Source organism: Hemitrygon akajei, chromosome 20 (genome assembly GCF_048418815.1).
Source record: "Hemitrygon akajei chromosome 20, sHemAka1.3, whole genome shotgun sequence".
Lineage (NCBI taxonomy): Eukaryota > Metazoa > Chordata > Chondrichthyes > Myliobatiformes > Dasyatidae > Hemitrygon > Hemitrygon akajei.
In genome coordinates, this window is record NC_133143.1 from 69108278 (window position 1) to 69129460 (window position 21183).

Here is a 21183-nt window from a genome sequence, read left to right on the forward strand (position 1 = left end):
AGTATGTCCCTGGACTGTGGGAGCACCCGGAGGAAACCCACGCAGTCACGTGGAGAACATAGAAACTCCTTACAGGCAGCAGCGGGTATTGAACCGTCATCTTTTGATCATTGGCTCTGTAAGGTGCTACGCTAACCGCCCCTCTTCCATGTAATCCATTCGAGGTATTTTTAATGCTTGTGAAAACCTGTTCTATGTTCTTACAGTTCTGTATTGTGCGAAAAATATGTTCTCTGGTTGAAATGACAATTTTATTATTTTTCTTACATCTGGAAACTCTATATCATACATATATCATCATCATCGTGTGCCGTGTCGTATGATGTGGGTGATCATGATCCCATGACTATAATTGTTCCTGGCAAATTTTCTACAGAAGTCGTTTGTCATTGCCTTTTTCTGGCCAGTGCCTTTACAAGATGGGTGACCCCAGCCGTTTCAGCTGCTCATACGAACATCCACTGCCTGTTCCCAGAGCTTCACGTGACCCTGACTGGGGGGCTGAGCAGGTGCTACACCTTGTCCAAGGGTGACCTGCAGGCTAGTGGAGGGAAGCAGCACCTCACACCTCCTTTGATAGAGACGTATCTCTACCCCACCACCCTGATACACACTGTATGTAGTTCAGCATTTTTACAATTACAGAACTCTTGAAAAAGATAGATTTATAATTAATGTCAATTATATCTCAGAATTTGTCACAGTAAATGTGAAAATAAATGTGCATAAGGATTCTGAAGTTCCTTTCCTCTCTCTTGAGAATTTTAAGTTTTGTTATTTGAGTGCCTGGCTATTGGGAAATCCCTGAGTCGTCTTTAGGGTTTCCAAATCAGGCTATTGGAAAGGTCTGAACTTGCAGAATTACTGTTTATCTTGTACACATAACCAGCAATGCCCCCCCCCCCCCAGCCCTGTGTCACTCAATTTACCCGCAAAGGCAAAACACTGCAGATGGTAGAATTCTGAGATAAAAATTGCATCGGTTGATGGGCATTTACAAGTGACTGCATATCCACAGATCTTTGATCGTTTGTTGTGATCTAGGACTGAGCTGTTGACTACAAATTCCAGCCGTAATGCTCTGAAAACCATGGCATTGTTTTTATTAGGAAATAAACATTGTGAGTAAGCTATGTTTGCAGCAGAACGTGCAGCAACGCTCGCGAGCTGCCCTCAACTCATCCTTGGATGTGTTGGTTGCTAACACAAACGGCACTTTTCACCGTATATTTCCATGTACATGTGACAAAGAAATCTGACTCTGAATCTCAATCTGACCTCTGCTGGAGTTTCGTGAACGAAAAGAAAGTAACTTAGAACAGTAAAATGTGGACTAGTATGACCAGCTATTTACCAGTCCTGTTTGCCCTATTGAGGTTGCAGGAATAGTCCAAAACAAAGCAAGGATGTAACGCTGAGACTTAATAAGGCACTGGTAGGGCCTCACGTGGAGTATTGTGAGCAGTTTTCGACTACTTATCTAAGAAAAGATGTGCTGGCATTGGAGGGTGTCCAGGGGAGGTTCACCAGAATGAAAGGGTTAATTATGAGGAGTGTTTGGTGACTCTGGGCTTGTGCTGACTGAAGTGGAAGAATAGGGGAGTGGGATCTCATTGAAACCTGCTGAATATTGAAAGGCCTTGATAGAGTGGATGTGGAGAGGATGTTTTCTATAGTGGGTGAGTCTAGGGCCTCAGAATACAAGGATGTCTCTTTAGAAGAGCGATGAGGAGGAATTGATTCAGCCAGAGGGTAGTGAATCTGTGGAATTCATTGACACAGGAGGCCAAGTCGTTGGTATATTTCAAGCAGAGATTGATAGGTTCTCGATTAGTCAGGGTGTCAGAGTTTGTGGGGAAAGGACAGGAATATGGGGTTGAGGGGGTTTATAAATCAGTGCCAGTGATCTGGGTTCAATTCCCGCCAGGGTCTGTAAGGAGCTTGTATGCTTTCCCCATCACAGTGTCGATTTCCACTGAGTGCTCCAGTTTCCTTCCACATTCCAAGGACGTAAGGATTAGGGTTCATAAGTTGTGCGTATGCTATGCTGGTGCCAGAAACAGGCTGACATTAGTAGGCCTCCCGCAGCACATCCTCGGACTGTGTTAGTCTTTGATTTATAAACGCATTGCAGTGAAGGCTTCAATTTACAAGGGACAATTAAAAATAACTGAACAGAGTCAAAGGAAAGAACGTCATAGAAATGGGCCCTTTGTCCCATCTAGTCTATGCTGAACTATTTAAGCTTCCCCCTTCCTTTCCAGTCCTGAAGGGTTTTGGCTCAAAAAGTCAACTATAGTCATAGAATCATAGAGAAATACAGCACAGAAACAGGCCCTTCAGCCCATCTAGTCTGTGGAGAAGGATTTAAACTGGCTACTCCCATTGACCTGCACCTGGACTACAGCCCTCCATACCCCTGCCATCCATGTCCCTATCTAAACTTCTATTAAACGCTGAAATTAAGCTCACATGCACCAGTTGCACTGGCAGCTCGTTCCACACTCTCACCACCCTCTGAGTGAAGAAATTTCCCCTCATGTTCCCCTTAAACTTTTCACCTTTCACCCTTAACCCATGTCCTCTGATTGTAGTCCAACCCAACCTCAGTGGAAACAGCCTGCTTGCATTTACCCTATCTATACCCCTTGTAATTTTGTATACCTCTATCAAATCTCTGCTCAATTATGGATGAAGGGAAGTAGGAATCTGGTGGTGTGGGACTTCAGGCTTCTGTACCTCTTGCCTGATGGCTGCAAAAGGAAGTTAATGGACAAGCTGGTGGCAAGATAAAACTCAACTGCTTATACATATTGAAGGTTTTACACATTTCTGATTTAATGATTTTGACTTTAACTGCTGCCAATGTGATTTTAGCATATTAAAACCTATTCTGTGTAGAAGTTACTGTTCCCTCATAAATTTAACAAGATATTGGGCCAATTGTATCCTGAATTGAATTATTATTCACCAAAGCAATTATTAAATTTTTCAGCAAAGTTTAATTTGAAAAGAAATCAAATAATTCTGTTTAAGAACGCTTCCTCATTTAGCGCAAATATTTTCCAAATTCATTTCTTGTGCAGGGTTCAAAAGTAAATCAAACTCGATCCATAAACACAGTTGCAAATTAAATTTAGTCTATTTCTCAATTTGTAAACTAAATGGATTCATTTTCACATGTGCTAAATGTAATTTTATAAATACAATATTGGAATATAGGGCAATGAGTGACAACTATGATATCACAGTCCAATTTAAACGATAATGTACTCAATCAATGGCAGATAGCCAGTGGGGAATTGAGATTATTAGCTGTTATATTTGGGTGCTACAAGTGGCTGTGGATGCTAAAATGATAATCATATTTATGTGCATGATTGTTGTATGCTGTTTTTGTGAGGACTTCAGCTTACATGCAGTAAACAGTTGCTCGAAGAATGCAGAACAGGCTGATCTTGATGTTAACCACCATGAAATGCTGGTTTAATCCTTACCACCTTTCTCAGACCCAAACAACCCTTCCAGGTGTGGTGACATTTCATCTGCAAGTCTGTTGGGATCGTCCGCTGTACCCGGTGCAGCCTCCTCTACATTGGTGAGACCCAACACAGATTGGAGCTCCGCCTCATCGAGCACCTTCGCTCCATCATCTGCAAAAGGCAGAATTTCCCAGTGGCTACGCATTTCAATTCACTTCCCATCCCCAGTCGGACCTTTCCGTCAATGGTCTTCTCCGCTGCCACAACGAGACCAAACTCATGTTGGAGGAGAAACACATCATTGTCCATCTGGGTAACCTCCAACCTGATGGCATGAAGATCAGTTTCTCTAACTTATGGTAATTGCACCCACCTTCTCCCTCCTTTCTTTCTTTTCCCATTCCCCATTCTGGTTACACCCTACATTCCCAACCTGGGGTCCACAGACCTCTTGGTTAATGGTATATAAAAAGTTTGGAAAGACCCATTCTAAAGGGAGGTGTACAAAATTATGAGGGGTATAGATAGTGTGGATACATACAGACTTTTCCACTGAGACTAGAACTAGAGGTCGTGGATGCAAGTTAATTGTAACACTTTAGAGAAATTTGGATAGGTCCACGAATGGGAGGGTATGGACGGCTATGGTCCGGATGCCGGTATATGGGACTAGGCAGAAAACAAGGTTAGCATGGAATAGACAGGCTGAATGGCCTCCTTCTGCGCTGTAGTGCTCTATGACTCTTTGCGGTTCAGGAACTCTGGACTGTATGCTTTCACCACTCTCAGCTTTAAAATAGGAGAGATCTGTTTATTTATTGAGGTACAGTGTGGATCAGGCTCTCTGGCCCTAATCGCGGGACAATTGACCAATTAACCTTCTAACCGAAACGTATTTGGACTGTCGGAAGAAATCAGAGCACCCAGAGGAAACCCACCTGGTCAGGGGGAGAACGTACAAACTCCTTGTAGGCCGTGGTGGGAATTGAACCCAGGACATCTGTAGTGTAAGGCATTGTTCTAACCACTATGCTACCATACCACCTGAGATAATGCAGTAAGGGACAGTGATATTTGGGAATGTATATTATTTATGACGATACTGAGCTACGATGTGGGTTTATCCTGTCTGGGGTCACTGACTGAATCATCTTCGTACCAAAAGATGGTGTAACCTCCTGCTCAATGGACCGGGCACTACTCTGTTGTACACACCTGGATTTGCAAGAGCGAACATTTGGATAATGTTGCTGGTGTTATTATTATTTCAGAGGTCCAGCACTTCAGTGCAATTATGAAGAAAGCATGGCATTGCCTCTACTTCCTTAGGAGTTTGCAAAGATTTGGCATGGCATCTAAAACATTGGCAAACTTCTAGAGGTGTGTAATGCAGAGTGTATTGACTGGCTACATCACAGCCTGGTATGGAAATACCAATGCCTTTGAATGAAAAGTCCTACAAAATATAGTGGATATTCCCAGTCCATCACGGGTAAAGCCCACTCCACCACTGAGCACATCTACATGAAACGCTGTCGCAGGAAAGCAGCGTCCATCATCAGGGACCCCCACCATTCACGACATGCTCTCTTCTCACAGCTGCCATCAGGGAAAAGGTACAAGAGCTTCAGGAGTCATGCCAGCAAGATCAGGAACAGTTATTACTACTCAACCAACAGGCTCCTGAGCTAAAAATGATAACTTCACTTGCCCCGTCATTGAAATGTTCCCACAACCTATGGACTCACTTTCAAGAACTCTTTGTCTCATGTTTTTGGTATTTATTGCTTATTTATTTGTTATTATCCTTTGTATTTGTACAATTTGTAGTAGTTTGCACTCTGGTTGAATGCCCAAGTTAGTGTGGTCTTTCATTTATGGTTATGGTTATTATTCTATTGTATTGAGTATGCCGGAGAGAAATTTAATCTTAGGGTTGCATATGGTAACAAATATGTACTTAGGTAATGCATTTACTTTAAATGTTGATCTTTGAGTAGCTGTGTTAGCTAAAGCTGTGAGAGTGAGGGAAAGATATGATTGCTTGGATTTCCAGTATCTGCAGATTTTCTCTTGCTTGTGATATAATTGTTCTCTTTGTTTCCTGATTAACAAGAGCTACTGAGTGGTAAATGAGGTGGTTTTGGTGCAGTGGGCAATATCAAGTTCAAGTTCAGGTTTATTATCAGCTGACGGTATGTGTATACAACCAAATGAAACATTGTTCCTCCAGACCATGGTGCCCCCATAATACATATATCACACACAGCACATAAAACAAAACATTACCACAAGTAAGGTAATAAAATATAATTCAAAGTGCATGTAGTGTGCGCCACAGGTACATGGTAAACAGCTCGCAATCCTACTGACGCAAACTCGGTGGTGGCAGGGTATTCATTAGTCTCACAGCCTGAGGGAAGAAGCTGTTTCCCAGTCTTGCAGTCCTGGTCCTGATGCTCCTGTGCCTCCCTCCTGGGTCAGAGAGATTGTGGGATGGGTGATAGGGACCCTCAACAGTGCTTCGGGCCCCTTGTCAGTAGCATTGTCTGTACGTGGGAGGATTGCTTTGCATTTCTGGGTCTGAAATAAGATTACTGAGCGTGTTTGTTCTGTCTGAATCAGCAACCTGGGTTCAATTCCCAACGCAGTCTATAAGGAGTTTACACGTAATCTGAAGCCACAAACCAGGCACGCCCAGGATCCTCTTCAGTTTGCGTATAAGGAGAAGGTGGGAGTGGAGGATGCTATCACGTATTTGCTGCACAAATCACTCTCTCACCTAGAGGGGGTCAGTTGTGCTGTGAGGATTACATTCCTTGACTTCTCTAGTGCCTTTAACACCATCCAGCCCAAGATCTTAAGGCACAAACTAACGGAGATGGGAGTAGACTTTCACATGGTGGATTGGATAGTGGACTACTTGACAGATAGACCTCAGTATGTGCGGTTGGGAGACTGTAGGTCTGACACAGTGGTCAGCAGCACAGGAGCGCCGCAGGGAACTGTACTCTCTCCGGTCCTGTTCACCCTGTACACATCAGACTTCCAATATAACTCGGAGTCCTGCCATGTGCAGAAGTTCGCTGATGACACGGCCATAGTGGGGTGTGTCAGGAATGGACAGGAGGAGGAGTATAGGAAACTGATACAGGACTTTGTGATATGGTGCAACTCTAACTACCTGCGTCTCAATATCACCAAGACCAAGGAGATGGTGGTGGACTTTAGGAGATCTAGGCCTCATATGGAGCCAGTGATCATTAATGGAGAATGTGTGGAGCAGGTTAAGACCTACAAGTATCTGGGAGTACAGTTAGACGAGAAGCTAGACTGGACTGCCAACACAGATGCCTTGTGCAGGAAGGCACAGAGTCGACTGTACTTCCTAAGAAGGTTGGCGTCATTCAATGTCTGTAGTGAGATGCTGAAGATGTTCTATAGGTCAGTTGTGGAGAGCGCCCTCTTCTTTGTGGTGGCGTGTTGGGGAGGAAGCATTAAGAAGAGGGACGCCTCACGTCTTAATAAGCTGGTAAGGAAGGCGGGCTCTGTCGTGGGCAAAGTACTGGAGAGTTTAACATCGGTAGCTGAGCGAAGGGCGCTGAGTAGGCTACGGTCAATTATGGATAACTCTGAACATCCTCTACATAGCACCATCCAGAGACAGAGAAGCAGTTTCAGCGACAGGTTACTATCGATGCAATGCTCCTCAGACAGGATGAAGAGGTCAATACTCCCCAATGCCATTAGGCTTTACAATTCTACCGCCAGGACTTAAGAACTTTTTAAAAGCTATTATTAATGCTTTTTGAGATAGTGATTTAGATGCATATCATATTTTTTACTGAGTTAAGTATTGTATGTAATTAGTTTTGCTACAACAAGTGTATGGGACATTGGAAAAAAAGTTGAATTTCCCCATGGGGATGAATAAAGTATCTATCTATCTATCTATCTATCTATCTATCTATCTATCTATCTATCTATCTATCTATCTATCTATCTATCTATCTAATCAACGTGACCTTGTGGTTTCCTCCCACATTCCAGAGATGTACGACTATGAAGGATTAATGAGTTTTGGGCACACAATGTTGGCACCAGAAGCATGGCAAACTTGTGGGCTGCCTCCAGCACATCCTCAGACGGTGTTGGTTGTTGACAGAAAGGAAGCATTTCACTGTTTATTTCAATGTTTTCATGCACGTGTGACAAATAAAGCTAATCTTTTAATCTGTAATCATAAACCACATTGAATTCAGCACTTATATATGATAATAAAGATTAGCTTATAGAGTCATCCAGCACAGAAACAGGCCATTCAGCCCATCTGGTCTATGTCAACCAACATGCCCTATCCCATCTAATCCCATTTGCCAACATTTGGCCCATAAACCTTTCCCATCCATGTACCTGTCCAAGTGTATTTTAACAGTTGCTGTAGCTTCTACATCAAATTTCACTGTAATGTGTCAAATAAAGTTAATTTAGTCTATTTTTGATTATCTATTAACTATTTTATATACTCTATTTTAGCTGATTCATTTGGCTGTATTCATAGGTATTCATATAAGGTTTAATAATAATTAAACGAACTGAACTATTTTATCTTAGTCTGATCTCTGGAACTGTTTCTTTTAATCCCCTTGCTGGTCTTCAGCAACACAAATACAGAACGATTCTGCAGTGCCCAGAGCAACACACACAAAGTGCTGGAGGAACTCAGCAGGCCAGGCGAGGAATAAACAGCTGACGTTTCAGGCTGAGACCTTCATTTGGGAATGGAAAGGAGGGAGGAAGAGGCCGGAATAAGAAATTGGGGCAAGGGGGAGGAGTACAAGTTAGCAGGTGATAGGCACTTTACGCTTATGTCTGTGACTGAAATGTTTCAAAATGCATGGACTCACTTTCAAGGACTCTTCACCTCATGTTCTCAATCTTCATTGCTTATTTAGTTGCATTTGTGTTGTTTGTTGCCTGCACTCTGGTCGAATGCCCTGGTTGGGCAGTCTTTCATTGATTCTGTTATAGTCACAATAGATTCTATAGATTTTTGAGTATGCCCACAAGAAAATGAAACTGGGTTGTATATTGTGACATATATGTGGTTTGATAATAAAATTTACTTTGAACCTTGAGGCCAGGAGAGGGGGAATGAAGTGGGAAGCTGGGATGGGATAGGTGGAAGAGGTGAAGAGCTGGAAGTAATTCTCGAACTGACCACTAGGAGGCAGATAAGAACAGTGTTATTGGCTCACTTTCTGAATCTCGGGCTCTGAAATTTCGTCCCTTCCCTCTTCCACAGTTCAGTGCATTACCCTGTGTCCTGATGTCCAATCCAGTCTCTGCAGTTGACACATGAAACTGCAGCGGTGAACTCCCCCCCAACCCCGCTGCGGCATGACAGAGTGGTGCTGCACCAGTGCATGCTGCTGCTTTCATCACAAACTCACAGAAAAGCTACAGCTCACAAGTATGATGGTGCGAGCTTGGTAACTACAGCAGTTTGTCTCTGCTCTGTCTAGGGGGCATTATTGCCCACCCGTGTCATTTCTTAATGTTTGAGACTGATTGTACAATTTTCTGATGTTTCGTTAGGTGAATAAAAAGTGAAGGGAAAATGCACGATGTGGAAGAGAATATTAGCTGCTTAGTTCCAATCTGATCAGGAAGGAAGCTTCAAGCTTCACAGGACAGGCTAATCGGTGCGAAGAAACCTGCGGGCCGCTCTCAGCACTGATGTCAGAGGGACATCAAGAACATCAGAAGGTGGAGTCAGATTTCACAAAGTAGTGTATGAGCAGTGCTCTCTGCTAACAGACTAGGCACTAATCACACAAGGAATTTGCCGGGCATGCAGGCAATATGCTGAATCTGAACTGTCAAAAGGATGATGGAAAATTAAACTCTGGCATTTCACATGACGGGTTCTGCCTGAGATACTGGAAAGATTTAAAACTGTAGGATTTGAAAACTATGTTTCATGAAGGCCATCATGTATATTGGTAAGTGTTAACTTGCTTTTTGGATTTGAAAACATTGTAATCTTTTAATAAGATTTGGAGTTTGTGTTAATTCAGTGAAACCATACATGATTGAGGAAAGATATTGATATATGTTGTCAGAATATTTACAATGCCTGCATTTTAGCAGGAACCACTGTTGGGCTCGATTAAAAGGAATACGTAATGATGGTGAATAGATTTCTGTACTGTATGTACCAGGGCAGTTTTATTGGGATTCCCAGTCATTTCTAAAGGGGATAGGGTGGAGGAGATTAAAAAATAATCAGATTTGTTAAAACCAACCGTCAATACTCACATCAGAGTCTTTCTTTCTCTCAAACAGCCCCTGAAAAGCACAGTTCCTTAAGACATGTTTGTAGTATTTCATATGCCATTAACCATCTGAGAGGAGAGCTGAAAGTACTGTATTCAGCACCATGTTCAACTCTTGTAGAACATTTGAGAAAGTCACAATAAAAAAAACATACTTAAGATGTTTTCTTATTTCTATGTGATGGAATTTTATTGCTTGCATAACAGTACACCAAATGTCTTGTGTGCTGTGAATTGTTTGCATTTATCAGAGCTACCGCACAATACAAATGTGTGCGGTCGCGATGCTCTGCCTATGAAACAGTATTAATTCGAACAGTTTCAGCCTTTTAACTCTTAATTGCCCTGCAAGTATTCAGAATGTTTAAGATCAGAATTAATTAAAATAGAATTCAACTTTGATTCTTTAATTTGCACTTCAGGATGCTTTTGTGAAAATTTAAAATAATATTTTTGAAAGGACATGTGCACAAAGAGCATTTGAGAAATCATTTCCATCCTTCATAACCTTGCAGCTGGAAGGTCTGAATCACACCAACGTGTTGACTGCAAATGGAAATTCGATGGGAAAAGTGACAGGTTCCTGCTTCTCTCTCACCTTCTCAACTGAAAAATATGTTCATTAAGAGTTTTGTTATGATGATAGCGCCACTTTAAAAATGAGGAATTTAGTAAAATAAATACAATGTAGGGATTTTAAACTTTGCCTCATTGAATTTCTTCACCAGATTCTATTTCCCTTCTAATGAAAAAGAGTAACGATTAGCTGATAACTGGTGGACTGCTTTGTTACTTAATGCCATTGTCCAAATGACCTCTTGTAGGGGTTTAGTATAAATTTACTTAGAGAGCCATTGCTATTGATTTCAAAGCTCTGGGTTGCTGACACTCACATTCCTAATTTGTCAATAATTGGAGACATTTTTAACAGTATTTAAAAGTATATTATTTTCAAGTGTTTTTTATCATTGAGAAATTGTATTTTTATTTGTCTATTGTATTCTTTATTTAATAACGACTCCTCATGTTGCGCTAATATGAAGGGAATAGTTGGGGCGAAGTACAGGGGAGTGTCAGAGTGGTGGGTATGTGGAACACCCTGCCTGGGGTGGTGATAGAGGCAGATACATTAAGGACATTTAAGAGACTATGAGGTAGGCACATGGATGATGGAAAAATTAAGGGGTATGTCGGAGGGGAGGGTTAGATTGATGTTAGAATAGGTTGAAAGGTCGGCACAAGGGCCTGTACTGTGCTATACTGTTCTATGTTCTATTTACTATTACTTACGTTGTCACTGACCCTGATTTTAAAAGTTCTTTACACATTCAGTGAGCTAACTGCCAGAATTTTGTGTACAGGGCAGTTTCCAGACATTAGCCTGTGACTTCAATCTTTGTATTGACTATTGCTGCTTGTAAAATAACCTTTGCCCTCTCATACATGGATGGTGACAATTCATGGATGAGTTATTTATTAAAATAAAGCACCTTGGGCCAGACCGTGTTACTCTACAGAAACTATCAGCTATTTGCAGTCAGTGGGGTCAGCTCGTTCCTGACTTCCACACCAACATGCAAGTCAGAATTCATAGATGAGTTATTTATTAAAATAAACATCTCGGCCCAGACTGTGTTACTTGGCAGAGAACTATTAGCTATTTGCAGTGAGCGGGGTCAGCTCGTTCCTGACTTCCACACCAGCAAGTAAGTCAGAATCCAGCTGGAGGTCAGATGCCTAAATGCCTTCTGGATAGTCTGGCCCGCTTGCCACTTGTAGACCTCAATTTGATTTGTTGGGCAGGCATATGGGTGAAGGCTTGGGGCTGATTAGACTCACAGCTGTGTAAGAATAGTGTGGATATTAGGTCAGTTCAAACGCCAGCCCGTCCACAATCACCCTTTGATAAGAAATAAGAAAGGATTAAGTTGCAGAATTTTGAGTGACACAAAGTGATTTGGAGGATCGTGGTTTTGAAATCTGTTCAATACCGAGAGCTGAGAGAAATGGTTAGGAGTTACATAAATAAAATGACATGGATCGTTGCTTCATTTTAGCAGCATATATGGGAAATGGAGGGTTATGGGCTGGGTACGAGGAAAGGGTTAGATTGATCATGAAGGAGGTGTGAGGTATTGCACTTTGGAAGGTCAAACCAAGGTAGAACGTACAAGGTAAATGGTAGGACACTGAGGAGTGCAGTAGAACAGAGGGATCCCCAAAAGTGGCGTCACAAGTAGATAGGGTAGTAAAGAGAGCTTTTGGTACATTGGCCTTTATAAATCAAAGTATTGAGTATAAGAGTTGGAATGTTATGGTGAGGTTGTATAAGACATTGGTGAGACCGAATTTGGAGTATTGTATGCAGTTTTGGTCACCTAATTACAGGAAGGATATTAATAAGGTTGAAAGAGTGCAGAGGAGGTTTACAAGGATGTTGCCGGGACTTTCAGAGAAAGGTTGAATAGGTTAGGACTTTATTCCCTGGAGCGTAGGAGAATGAGGGTGATTTGATAGAGGTGTATAAAATTATGATGGGTATAGATAGAGTGAATGCAAGCAGGCTTTTTCCACTGAGGCTAGGGGAGAAAAAAAAACAGAGGTCATGGGTTAAGGGTGAAGGGGGAAAGGTTTAAAGGGGACATTAGGGGGGTCTTCTTCACACAGAGAGTGGTGAGAGTGTGGAATGAGCTGCCAGATGAAGTGGTAAATGCGGGCTCACTTTTAACATTTAAGAAAAACTTGGACAGGTACATGGATGAGAGGGGTATGGAGGGATATGGGCCAGGTGCAGGTCAGTGAGGCTAGGCAGAAAAATGGTTCGGCACAGCCAAGAAGGGCCAAAAGGCCTGTTTCTGTGCTGTAATGTTCTATGGAGGTTTATATACTGTTATTCAGCAGAACATCATGGCCGTACTGTTCTACACTGAGTGCTCACTATATTAGGCTCACCTGTACACCTGCTCGTTAATGCAAATATCTAATCAGCCAATCACGTGGCAGCAACCCCATATATAAAAGCATGCAGACATGGTCAAGAGGTTCAGTTGTTGTTCACACCAAACATCAGAATTGGGGAAGAAATGTGATCTGTAGGACTTTGACCGTGGAATGATCGTTGGTGCCAGATGGGGTGGTTTGAGTATCTCAGAAACTGCTGATCTCCTGGGAATTACTTGCACAGCAGTCTCTAAAGTTTATGAAGAATGGTATGAAAAAGAAACATTCAGTAAAGAGGAGTTCTGTGGGTGAAAATGCCTTGTTAATGAGAGAGGTCAGAGGAGAATGGCCAGCCTGGTTCAAGCTGACAGTAACTCAAATAACATGTCACAACAGTGGTGTGTAGAAGAGAATCACAACACATTGAACTTTGAAGTGTATGGGCTACAGCAGCAGCGGATGAGGAGTAGAAGGTGCACAGTAACGTGACCACTCAGTGTACTTCCAGTTTGAGAGAGGGACCATTACCGTGATCTTCCAGAAAGCAATTTTTGGTATGCTATTTTAAACGCTATAATGAAAGATATTTTAAGAGAAGGTGTATTCTGAGATACCAAATGTCATCTTGTCACTATTCACATTTGCAGACTACTCTACATAACTGGCAAAAATCCTCTACTTAGTCATCCATCAAAAACGATTTCTATTCAGCTGAAATATTGCAACCTTGTTCGTGGTGTTGTAAAGTAAACTGCATAATCCATCCATCATCTGTACAAATGGAAAGGAAGGGTAGTAACTCAAAGCATCGAAACGGGACTCATCGCGCAGCATAAAGTACAGATTCTGTTTGTGGCAGTGTTGAATAGACAGCAGAATTACATTGAACATAGACAGGTACAGCACAGAAATAGGGCCTGTTGATCCAATTACATTTGTAATCAAATGGTCAATTAAACTAATCTCTTCTGCCTACGCAATGTCCATAATCTTCCACTTTCCTAACATCCATGTGCCTATCTAAACATCTCTTAACAGTCTCTAATGAACCTGCCTCTGCCACCCAGCACTCTGTCTGTAAAAACCTTTCCCTTCACATCTCCTTTGAGGTTTTACCCCCCTCACCTTAAACGCACGTTCTCTAGTAAGTGGAGGAATGGAACAGTTCACAATGTTCTGCTGTGTAAATATTTCTTTTAGTAACTCCGAACTGCTGTTTTTCGAGATTAAAAGGAAGGAAACACGGGGTGAGCAGATCATAGGTCAAAGGTCTCAGATGCCCCCTTCTGCATGAGGCATACACCTTATAAAACCAGAGTATTACTCCGTACTTTGTACCCTAGATTTCACAAGACCATAAGACACAGGAGCAGAAACAGACCATCCAGCCCATTGAGTCTGCTCTGCCGAGTCATCACGGCTGATTTATCAACTTTATCTATTTACTGATTTAGCGATACAGTGTGGCGTGGGCCCTCCTGGCCCTCTGAGCCGAGCCACCCCAGCAACACCCGACAACGCCGGTTAACCCTAACCCAATCACGGGGCGATTTACAATGGCCAGTTAACCTACCTGGTATGTCTTTGGACTGTGGGAGGAAACCAGTGCCCCCGGGAAAAACCATGAGAGTACGTACAGATGGTGTCGGAATTTAGCTCCGAACTTCAGAATGCTCCGAGCTGCAATAATGTCGTGCCAACAGCTAAGATTTATTATCCCTCTATACCCCATTCTCCTGCCTTCTCCTCATAGCCTTTAACGCCCTGACTAATCAAGAACCTATCAACCTCTGACTTGTCTTCCACAGCTGTCTGTGGCAATGAATTTCACAGACTCACTACCCTCTGGCTAAAGGAATTCCTCCTCACCTCCGTTCCAAAGGGACGTCCTTCTACTCTGGGGCTGTGCCCTCTGGTCTTAGACTCACCCGCCATAGGAAACACTCTCCCTACATCCACTCTATCTGGGCCCTCTGGTCCTAGACTCACCTGCCATAGGAAACACTCTCCCCACATCCACTCTCTCTGTGCCCTCTGGTCTTAGACTCACCCGCCATAGGAAACACTCTCCCCACATCCACTCTATCTGTGCCCTCTGGTCCTAGACTCACCCGCCATAGGAAACACTCTCCCCACATCCACTCTATCTGGGCCCTCTGGTCCTAGACTCACCCGCCATAGGAAACACTCTCCCCACATCCACTCTATCTGTGCCCTCTGATCTTAGACTCACCCGCCATAGGAAACACTCTCCCCACATCCACTCTATCTGGGCCCTCTGGTCTTAGACTCACCCGCCATAGGAAACACTCTCCCCACATCCACTCTCTCTGTGCCCTCTGGTCTTAGACTCACCCGCCATAGGAAACACTCTCCCCACATCCACTCTCTCTGTGCCCTCTGGTCTTAGACTCACCCACCATAGGAAACACTCTCCCCACATCCACTCTATCTGGGCCCTCTGGTCTTAGACTCACCCGCCATAGGAAACACTCTCCCCACATCCACTCTCTCTGGGCCTTTCAATATTCGATGTTTCATTCGGATCCCCCCAGAGTACAGGCCCAGAGCCAAGAAGCACACATTAAGTTAATTGCAAAACCTCCCTGTGTGAGGCTGAGCTGAGTGTTGCAATAGAAATGTGGCTGACGATCAGGACCTCAGGCCTCTTGGTGGGGCCTAATCGAGCACTCCACAGCTAAAGTACAGGTTGAGTGCTGATTAATGATGAGGCTTCCTGTAAGTGCTGGCTCATCAGCCAGGAATATAAACTTCTGAACTTGACCTTGACCCTGGTCTGAACTTGACCCTGTTCTGCCTGCTTTTTGTTTTAGAGTGGTGAAGTATTTATTTCCATTCACATTCCTGTTAGTCAAAAAGGCCTAGCAAAGAATCATGGGCATCTTGTGCAGAGGGCAGATGGATGGGAGTAAACAGTCACTGTTGCTTCATCAGTGAAATCCTGCTAGGAAATAGGACAACACGTTAGCTTAGCGGTTAGCAAGACGCCTTTACAGCTCGGGAAGTGGGGTTTGGACTTCAATTCTGACGCTGTCTGGAAGGGGTTTGTTTGTCGTTCTCGTGATCACGTGGGTTTCTGCCGGGTGCTCCAGTTTCCTCCTGCAGTCCAAAGATACTGGCTAGTAGGCTAGTTCCATCGCCCTTTAGTAGGGTAGTTGGTCATTGTAAGTTGTCCTGTGATGAGGCTAGGGTTAAATAGGTGGGTTGCTGAGCGGTGAAGCTCAGAAGGAAGCTGTTCCGCACTGTATCGCTAAATAAAATCTCTAAATCCCTCCTCACCTTCCCCCCTCACCTGCTCTCTATTACCATCTGCCAGCTTGTCCCCTCCCCCTCCCCCTCCTGCTTGTTCTGACAGCTTCCCCCTCCAGTTTCCAGACCTGATGAAGTGTCGACTGTTTATTCCTCTCCATCGATGCTGCCTGAGCTACTGAGCTCCTCCAGCATTTTGTGTGTGTTGTTCTGGATTTCCAGCTTCTGCAGAATCTCCTGTTTATCCGGTGCTTTTGATTTTAATCTGCCCTTGTAACTGCTCAGAATTCGCTTTCCAATATTAGACCATCTCCACAACCAGTCACGCTGTGCTTGTGTTGTAGAGTCCATCTGCTGTGAGGTTATCATTTGTGTGCACATTACGTCTGTGTTGGTGTTTAACCGTGCAGATCGGTGCAGTCCCCCTTCCCAGCACAAAGCCACTTGTCAGAGGCATTTCATTCAGACGTCAGTCTGATGGCCACTGACCACACTACCTGGGGATTGCAGCCACAGGTAATCAGTGGGTTACCTGAATCCATGAGAGGCATTGATCATGTGGGTAGCCAGAGGCTCTTTCCCAGGCACGAGAGGGCACGGTTTTAAGGTGCTTGGAAGCAGGTCCAGAGGGGCTGCCAGGGGTAAGTTTTTCACACAGAGAGTGGTGAGTGCGTGGAATGCACTGCCAGCAACAGTGGTAGAGCTGGATACAATGGGGTATTTTAAGAGACTGTTAGATAGGTACATGGAGCTTAGAAAAATAGAGGGCTATGCAGTAGGGAAATTCGAGGCAGTTTCTAGAGTAGGTTACACGGTCGGCACAACATTGTGGGCCGAAGGGCCTGGAATGTGCTGTAGATTTCTATGTTCTAGGAATCAGAGAGAAGGTGAACTGTGAAGGAATTCTTGTAGGTAGACCCTGTCTGTCATCAGGCTTTACCCTGGACTTACACTCAGTGGCCACTTTATTAGGTACACCTAGAGTTTACAGAGAATGGTGTGAAAAACACAACAAATCCAGTGAGCGGCAGTCCTGTGGGTGAAAACACCTTGTTAATGCGAGAGATCGGAGGAGAATGGCCGGATGGTTCAAGCTGACAGGAAGGCAACAGTAACTCAAACAGCCACACGTTACAACAGTGGTGTGCAGAAGAGCATCTCTGAATAAACTACACGTTGGAAGATGAAGTGATTGGGCTGCAGCAGCAGAAGACTTTCTTTCAAATATGATTCTGCTACTCAGCTGTGTGATTGGAACCTGTGATTTACACTTTGATGATGTGTTCTGGGGCAGATTGAGCGATCTGGCACCTTGCTGTCTCTGAGGGAGTTTGGTGAGGTTTGGAGTGGAGTGTGTGGCCTGGAGGCGGGGCGCGAGCCCGTGATCGACTCTATTTCTCACCAATCTCACCGATTAAAGCATCAAGGAAGATTGAAATCAATGAGGATGAGAGCTGAAGGCAAGCGGGAGTTTAGCGCCATCTGATTGTTCTCTCCCCCTCGCCCGCTGCTGCTGGAGGAGGCTGACTGCTTTTGACTGGTCTCTCTGACCCTCTCACTTGCTGTCGCCAGAGTCTTGGTCTTGGGCAAGGTTTAATCGGCATGGTTTGTGGTTGGACTCTGCAGCTAACGCTATATGTATTTTTGGTTTCTGGTTACTCTTTTTTTATTGCTATTTTATGCAATTTTGATCCGTGGGCTGGCTCTGCGGCCTGTAGTCATCGAATGACGCAGTGCTAGATCGAAAAGAATTGAGCTGAAAATGAACAGTCCTAGACTGCTTCAATTACTTTGTGAGTTGATGCTTCATTGTCTGTGTTTTGCTGTTTGCAGGATTTTTTTGTGCTTTGGGTGTTTGATGTTTTCTTTGAACAGATTCCACGGTGTTTCATTGTCTGTGAGAGGTCAAATCTCAGGGTTGTATACCACAAACATACCATGAACTATGAACTTTCAACATACACTCAGTGGCCACTTTATTAGGTACAGGAAGACCAATTTCTGATCCTTCCCAAGATTGTGTGAGGCTTAAATCCAGATGCAATATCAGAAGTTAGTAGCAAAGTTAAAGGTAAAGATTAGTTTTACTTGGCACATGTTGATCAAGACATCGATACAGTGAAATGTGCCATTTGTGTCAATGACCAGCACAGACAGAGGATGTGCTGAGGTCAGTCTGCAAGTGTCACCATGATTCTGGTGCCAACGTAGCGTGCCCACGACTTACTCACCCTCGTCCGTAAGTCTTTGCGATGTGGGAGGAGTGGAGGGGGGAATCTCACTGAAGCCCATCGTAGAACAGACGTGGAGGAAGTGGGTGGGGAGCAGGTGTGTCCAGGACCAGATGGCACAGTGTCAGAATACTCCTTTCAGAGGGTGGTGAATCTGTGGAATTCATGTCACAGGCAGCTGCAGAGGCCAAATCATTGAGTATACTTAAGGTAGAGATTGATAGGTTCTTGATTTGACAGGGCATCAAAGGTTATGGGGAGAATGGGGTTGAGAGGGATAATAAATCAGCCATGATGGGATGGCAGAGAAGTCTCAATGGGCTGAATGGCCTAATTCTGCTTCTATTTCTTATGGTCTTAATGTTTTATGAACCCCAATGACTGGCCCTGTAAAAGGTTACACAAACCACATGCTAATTAATGAGAAGTAATGATACGAATCATTAATGGGATGATATATATATATACTTCTGACTGTAGCTAGAATGGGTTATTTGACAAGATGTTGAGAATGTGCAATTCTGGTGAAGTTTGACTATCTGAAACTGACGGAGCATCACCTTACCTCTACTGAGGAAACCATTAAAAGCTAAGCTCCCAAGTTCTTCATGTGAAATGTCGTCAATCAAGTGTTGACACCAGTACCTCAAACCTTGATCATTTGGTGTGGAAAGTAGTGTATGAAGTCACCCGGCCCACATTAGATGACAATAGCAGTCATCTCCATGCTGACTGGCAATGAATGCAACATTGGCCTAGGTTTTCTTGATGTGATTTAACTCAGTGAAGGTGATGTTTGCTTGCTGTGTAACTGATGATATTATGGGGGATACAATTCATGTTTTCATTCATTATGGCAGGAATTGGAGCATATGCTGGAAACATATAACTTGCATTGTTATCCCACACAGAAACAAAACCTAGGACCACATTCCTGGATTTGGGAATAAGCCATTGCAGTTTTTACTATTTACTGCTCTTTATGGTAATTTCTTTGATATTTAGAAACTTTACATTTCATTATTTTTCAAAGCACCTTCACTTTACAGTTTTTTTTCCATGTGCTTAAGACTTTTGCACAGTACTGTAGATATATTTATATTTACACTTACCAGGAGATGGTTATGCTGATCACTATGCTACAGTTACTCCCTCACTGGTAATCAGGAAAATGTCCCTGCTGCAGCTGCTGGTTAAAACAGCACTTGAGGTAACGACTAATTCTAAGTCTTGCCGACGTTCTCCTAGTGCTGAAAGCATTCGCTTGTTGTACATGCACGAGTCTGCAGAACTAAATTCTATTTGTCCTGCAGAAAACAAAATATCCAGAGGCACGGTAGTTTTTATATTGCATAAAATAGCATCAAATCAGGTTGAGAATATCATGCCATTTGGAAGAAATAATTCAAAATGGACAATGTGAAGTGGTAGTGCTTAGAAGTTGGGAAGAAGAAAGAGCCATTGACGAGCTTAATTTTTATATGACAAATGGTGGGTATGAGAATATTAACTTGGTAGGTAAAACGAATGTTAAATTGCCCATTCCCTTTCCTGATGCTAATTCTCATTAATTGTACTTCCAAAGATGTCTAGATTTTATAGACTCTTTTGGACATTTGCCACTAATGATAATTTCAATAAAAGTTGCTCAATGTGGAGCACGGATTCTATTGAAAGAAAGATTTATTTGTCACACGTATATTGAAACGTTGAAATATGCAGTTATATGTGCAGCTTGCGGCAGGTCAGATCAGTGAGGTTTGTGTGGGGCAGCTTGCAAGTGTCGCCAACATTGCATGCCCGCAACTCACTAACCCTAACTTGCATGCCTTGGACTGTGGGAGGAAACTCACGCAGCCACGGGAAGAACTTACAAATTCCTTACAGACAGATCTATCAAACTGCAGCTCGTTGCTATATATTGCATAACCTATATAAGTAAATGTACAAAAAATTAGATTCTTTTCAAAGGTGCATTTAATGTCAGAGAAATGTATACGATGTACATCCTGAAATGCTTTTTCTTTGCAAACATCCACGAAAACAGAGAAGTGCCCCAAGGAATGAATGACAGTTAAATGTTAGAACCCCAAAGTCCCCCCCAGCTCCCCCTCAGCAGCAGCAAGCGACGATCCCCCCTCCCCCCACCGGCAAAAAGAAGCATCAGCACCCGCCCCCCCCCCCCCCCTCCCATGAGCACTCAAGCGTGAGCAAAGCAACAGCAAAGACACAGACTTGTAGTACCCAAAGACTACTCGTTCACCCGGTATTCGACATACCACAGGCTCTCTCTCTCTCTATTAAGGGAGAAAGAGGAGTCTCCATTTCACAGTGAGAGGGGAGACATAACAAACAACTCGCTGGTTTACGATGATAAAAGTCCATTGTGTCACTTTTTCTGAGATCTCAGGTCTCTGGGCACACGGCCAGAGATCTTCCATCTCCCAGGACGCATTGGTCTTCTGCCTGGACACTGACCTCTGATCCCCCCCATCGCCAGAGCTACGAAATCTCAGTCCACCAAAGGTGAGTGGCCATGCCCTTGGTGTGCCGAACAACATCCATTCATGAAACCCCGAGAGCGGGTCCCGTTCCCGCAAAGAACCGCAGTCAGCGTGTAACTCCAGGTCACGGTCTGCAAAAGAACCCTGAAAAGGAAAAATAGAGATGCTAAAGGTGGAAATAGATCAGTTTCACCGTTAGGTGCCAATAATCCACCAAAGTGCTTAAGTTTTAAAAAACCTCTTTTTTCAAAAGACAAACAGTTTCAGCGTGCTTTTGGACAGACTTCTAGCTCGAGATAGAAGGTTACCTGTAGCAAGAAACCTTGCTTGAAGTGAAATGGTTGACACTTTGATGGCTGCATGATGTCATTTCTGATCCACTGTAACTCAGAACAAGTTTGCTTGTGTCATTAAGAAA

At 43.5% G+C, this 21183-nt stretch overlaps 1 protein-coding gene across 2 annotated transcripts in view; it reads left to right on the top strand.

Annotated features, from left to right (window-relative positions):
- The window catches only part of LOC140713905 (zinc finger protein 385D-like), a 677526-nt gene that overhangs the window by 153270 nt on the left and 503073 nt on the right, over positions 1-21183 (top strand). The window contains exon 1 of one of the 2 annotated variants that reach the window (XM_073024565.1): positions 8907-9487. The exons of the other annotated variant lie outside the window; for it this stretch is intronic. Coding sequence (XP_072880666.1) covers positions 9466-9487 — 22 coding nt within the window. The 5' untranslated portion in view covers positions 8907-9465. Of the gene's footprint in view, positions 1-8906; positions 9488-21183 lie in introns of those variants that run through there. 2 annotated transcript variants of the gene reach the window in all.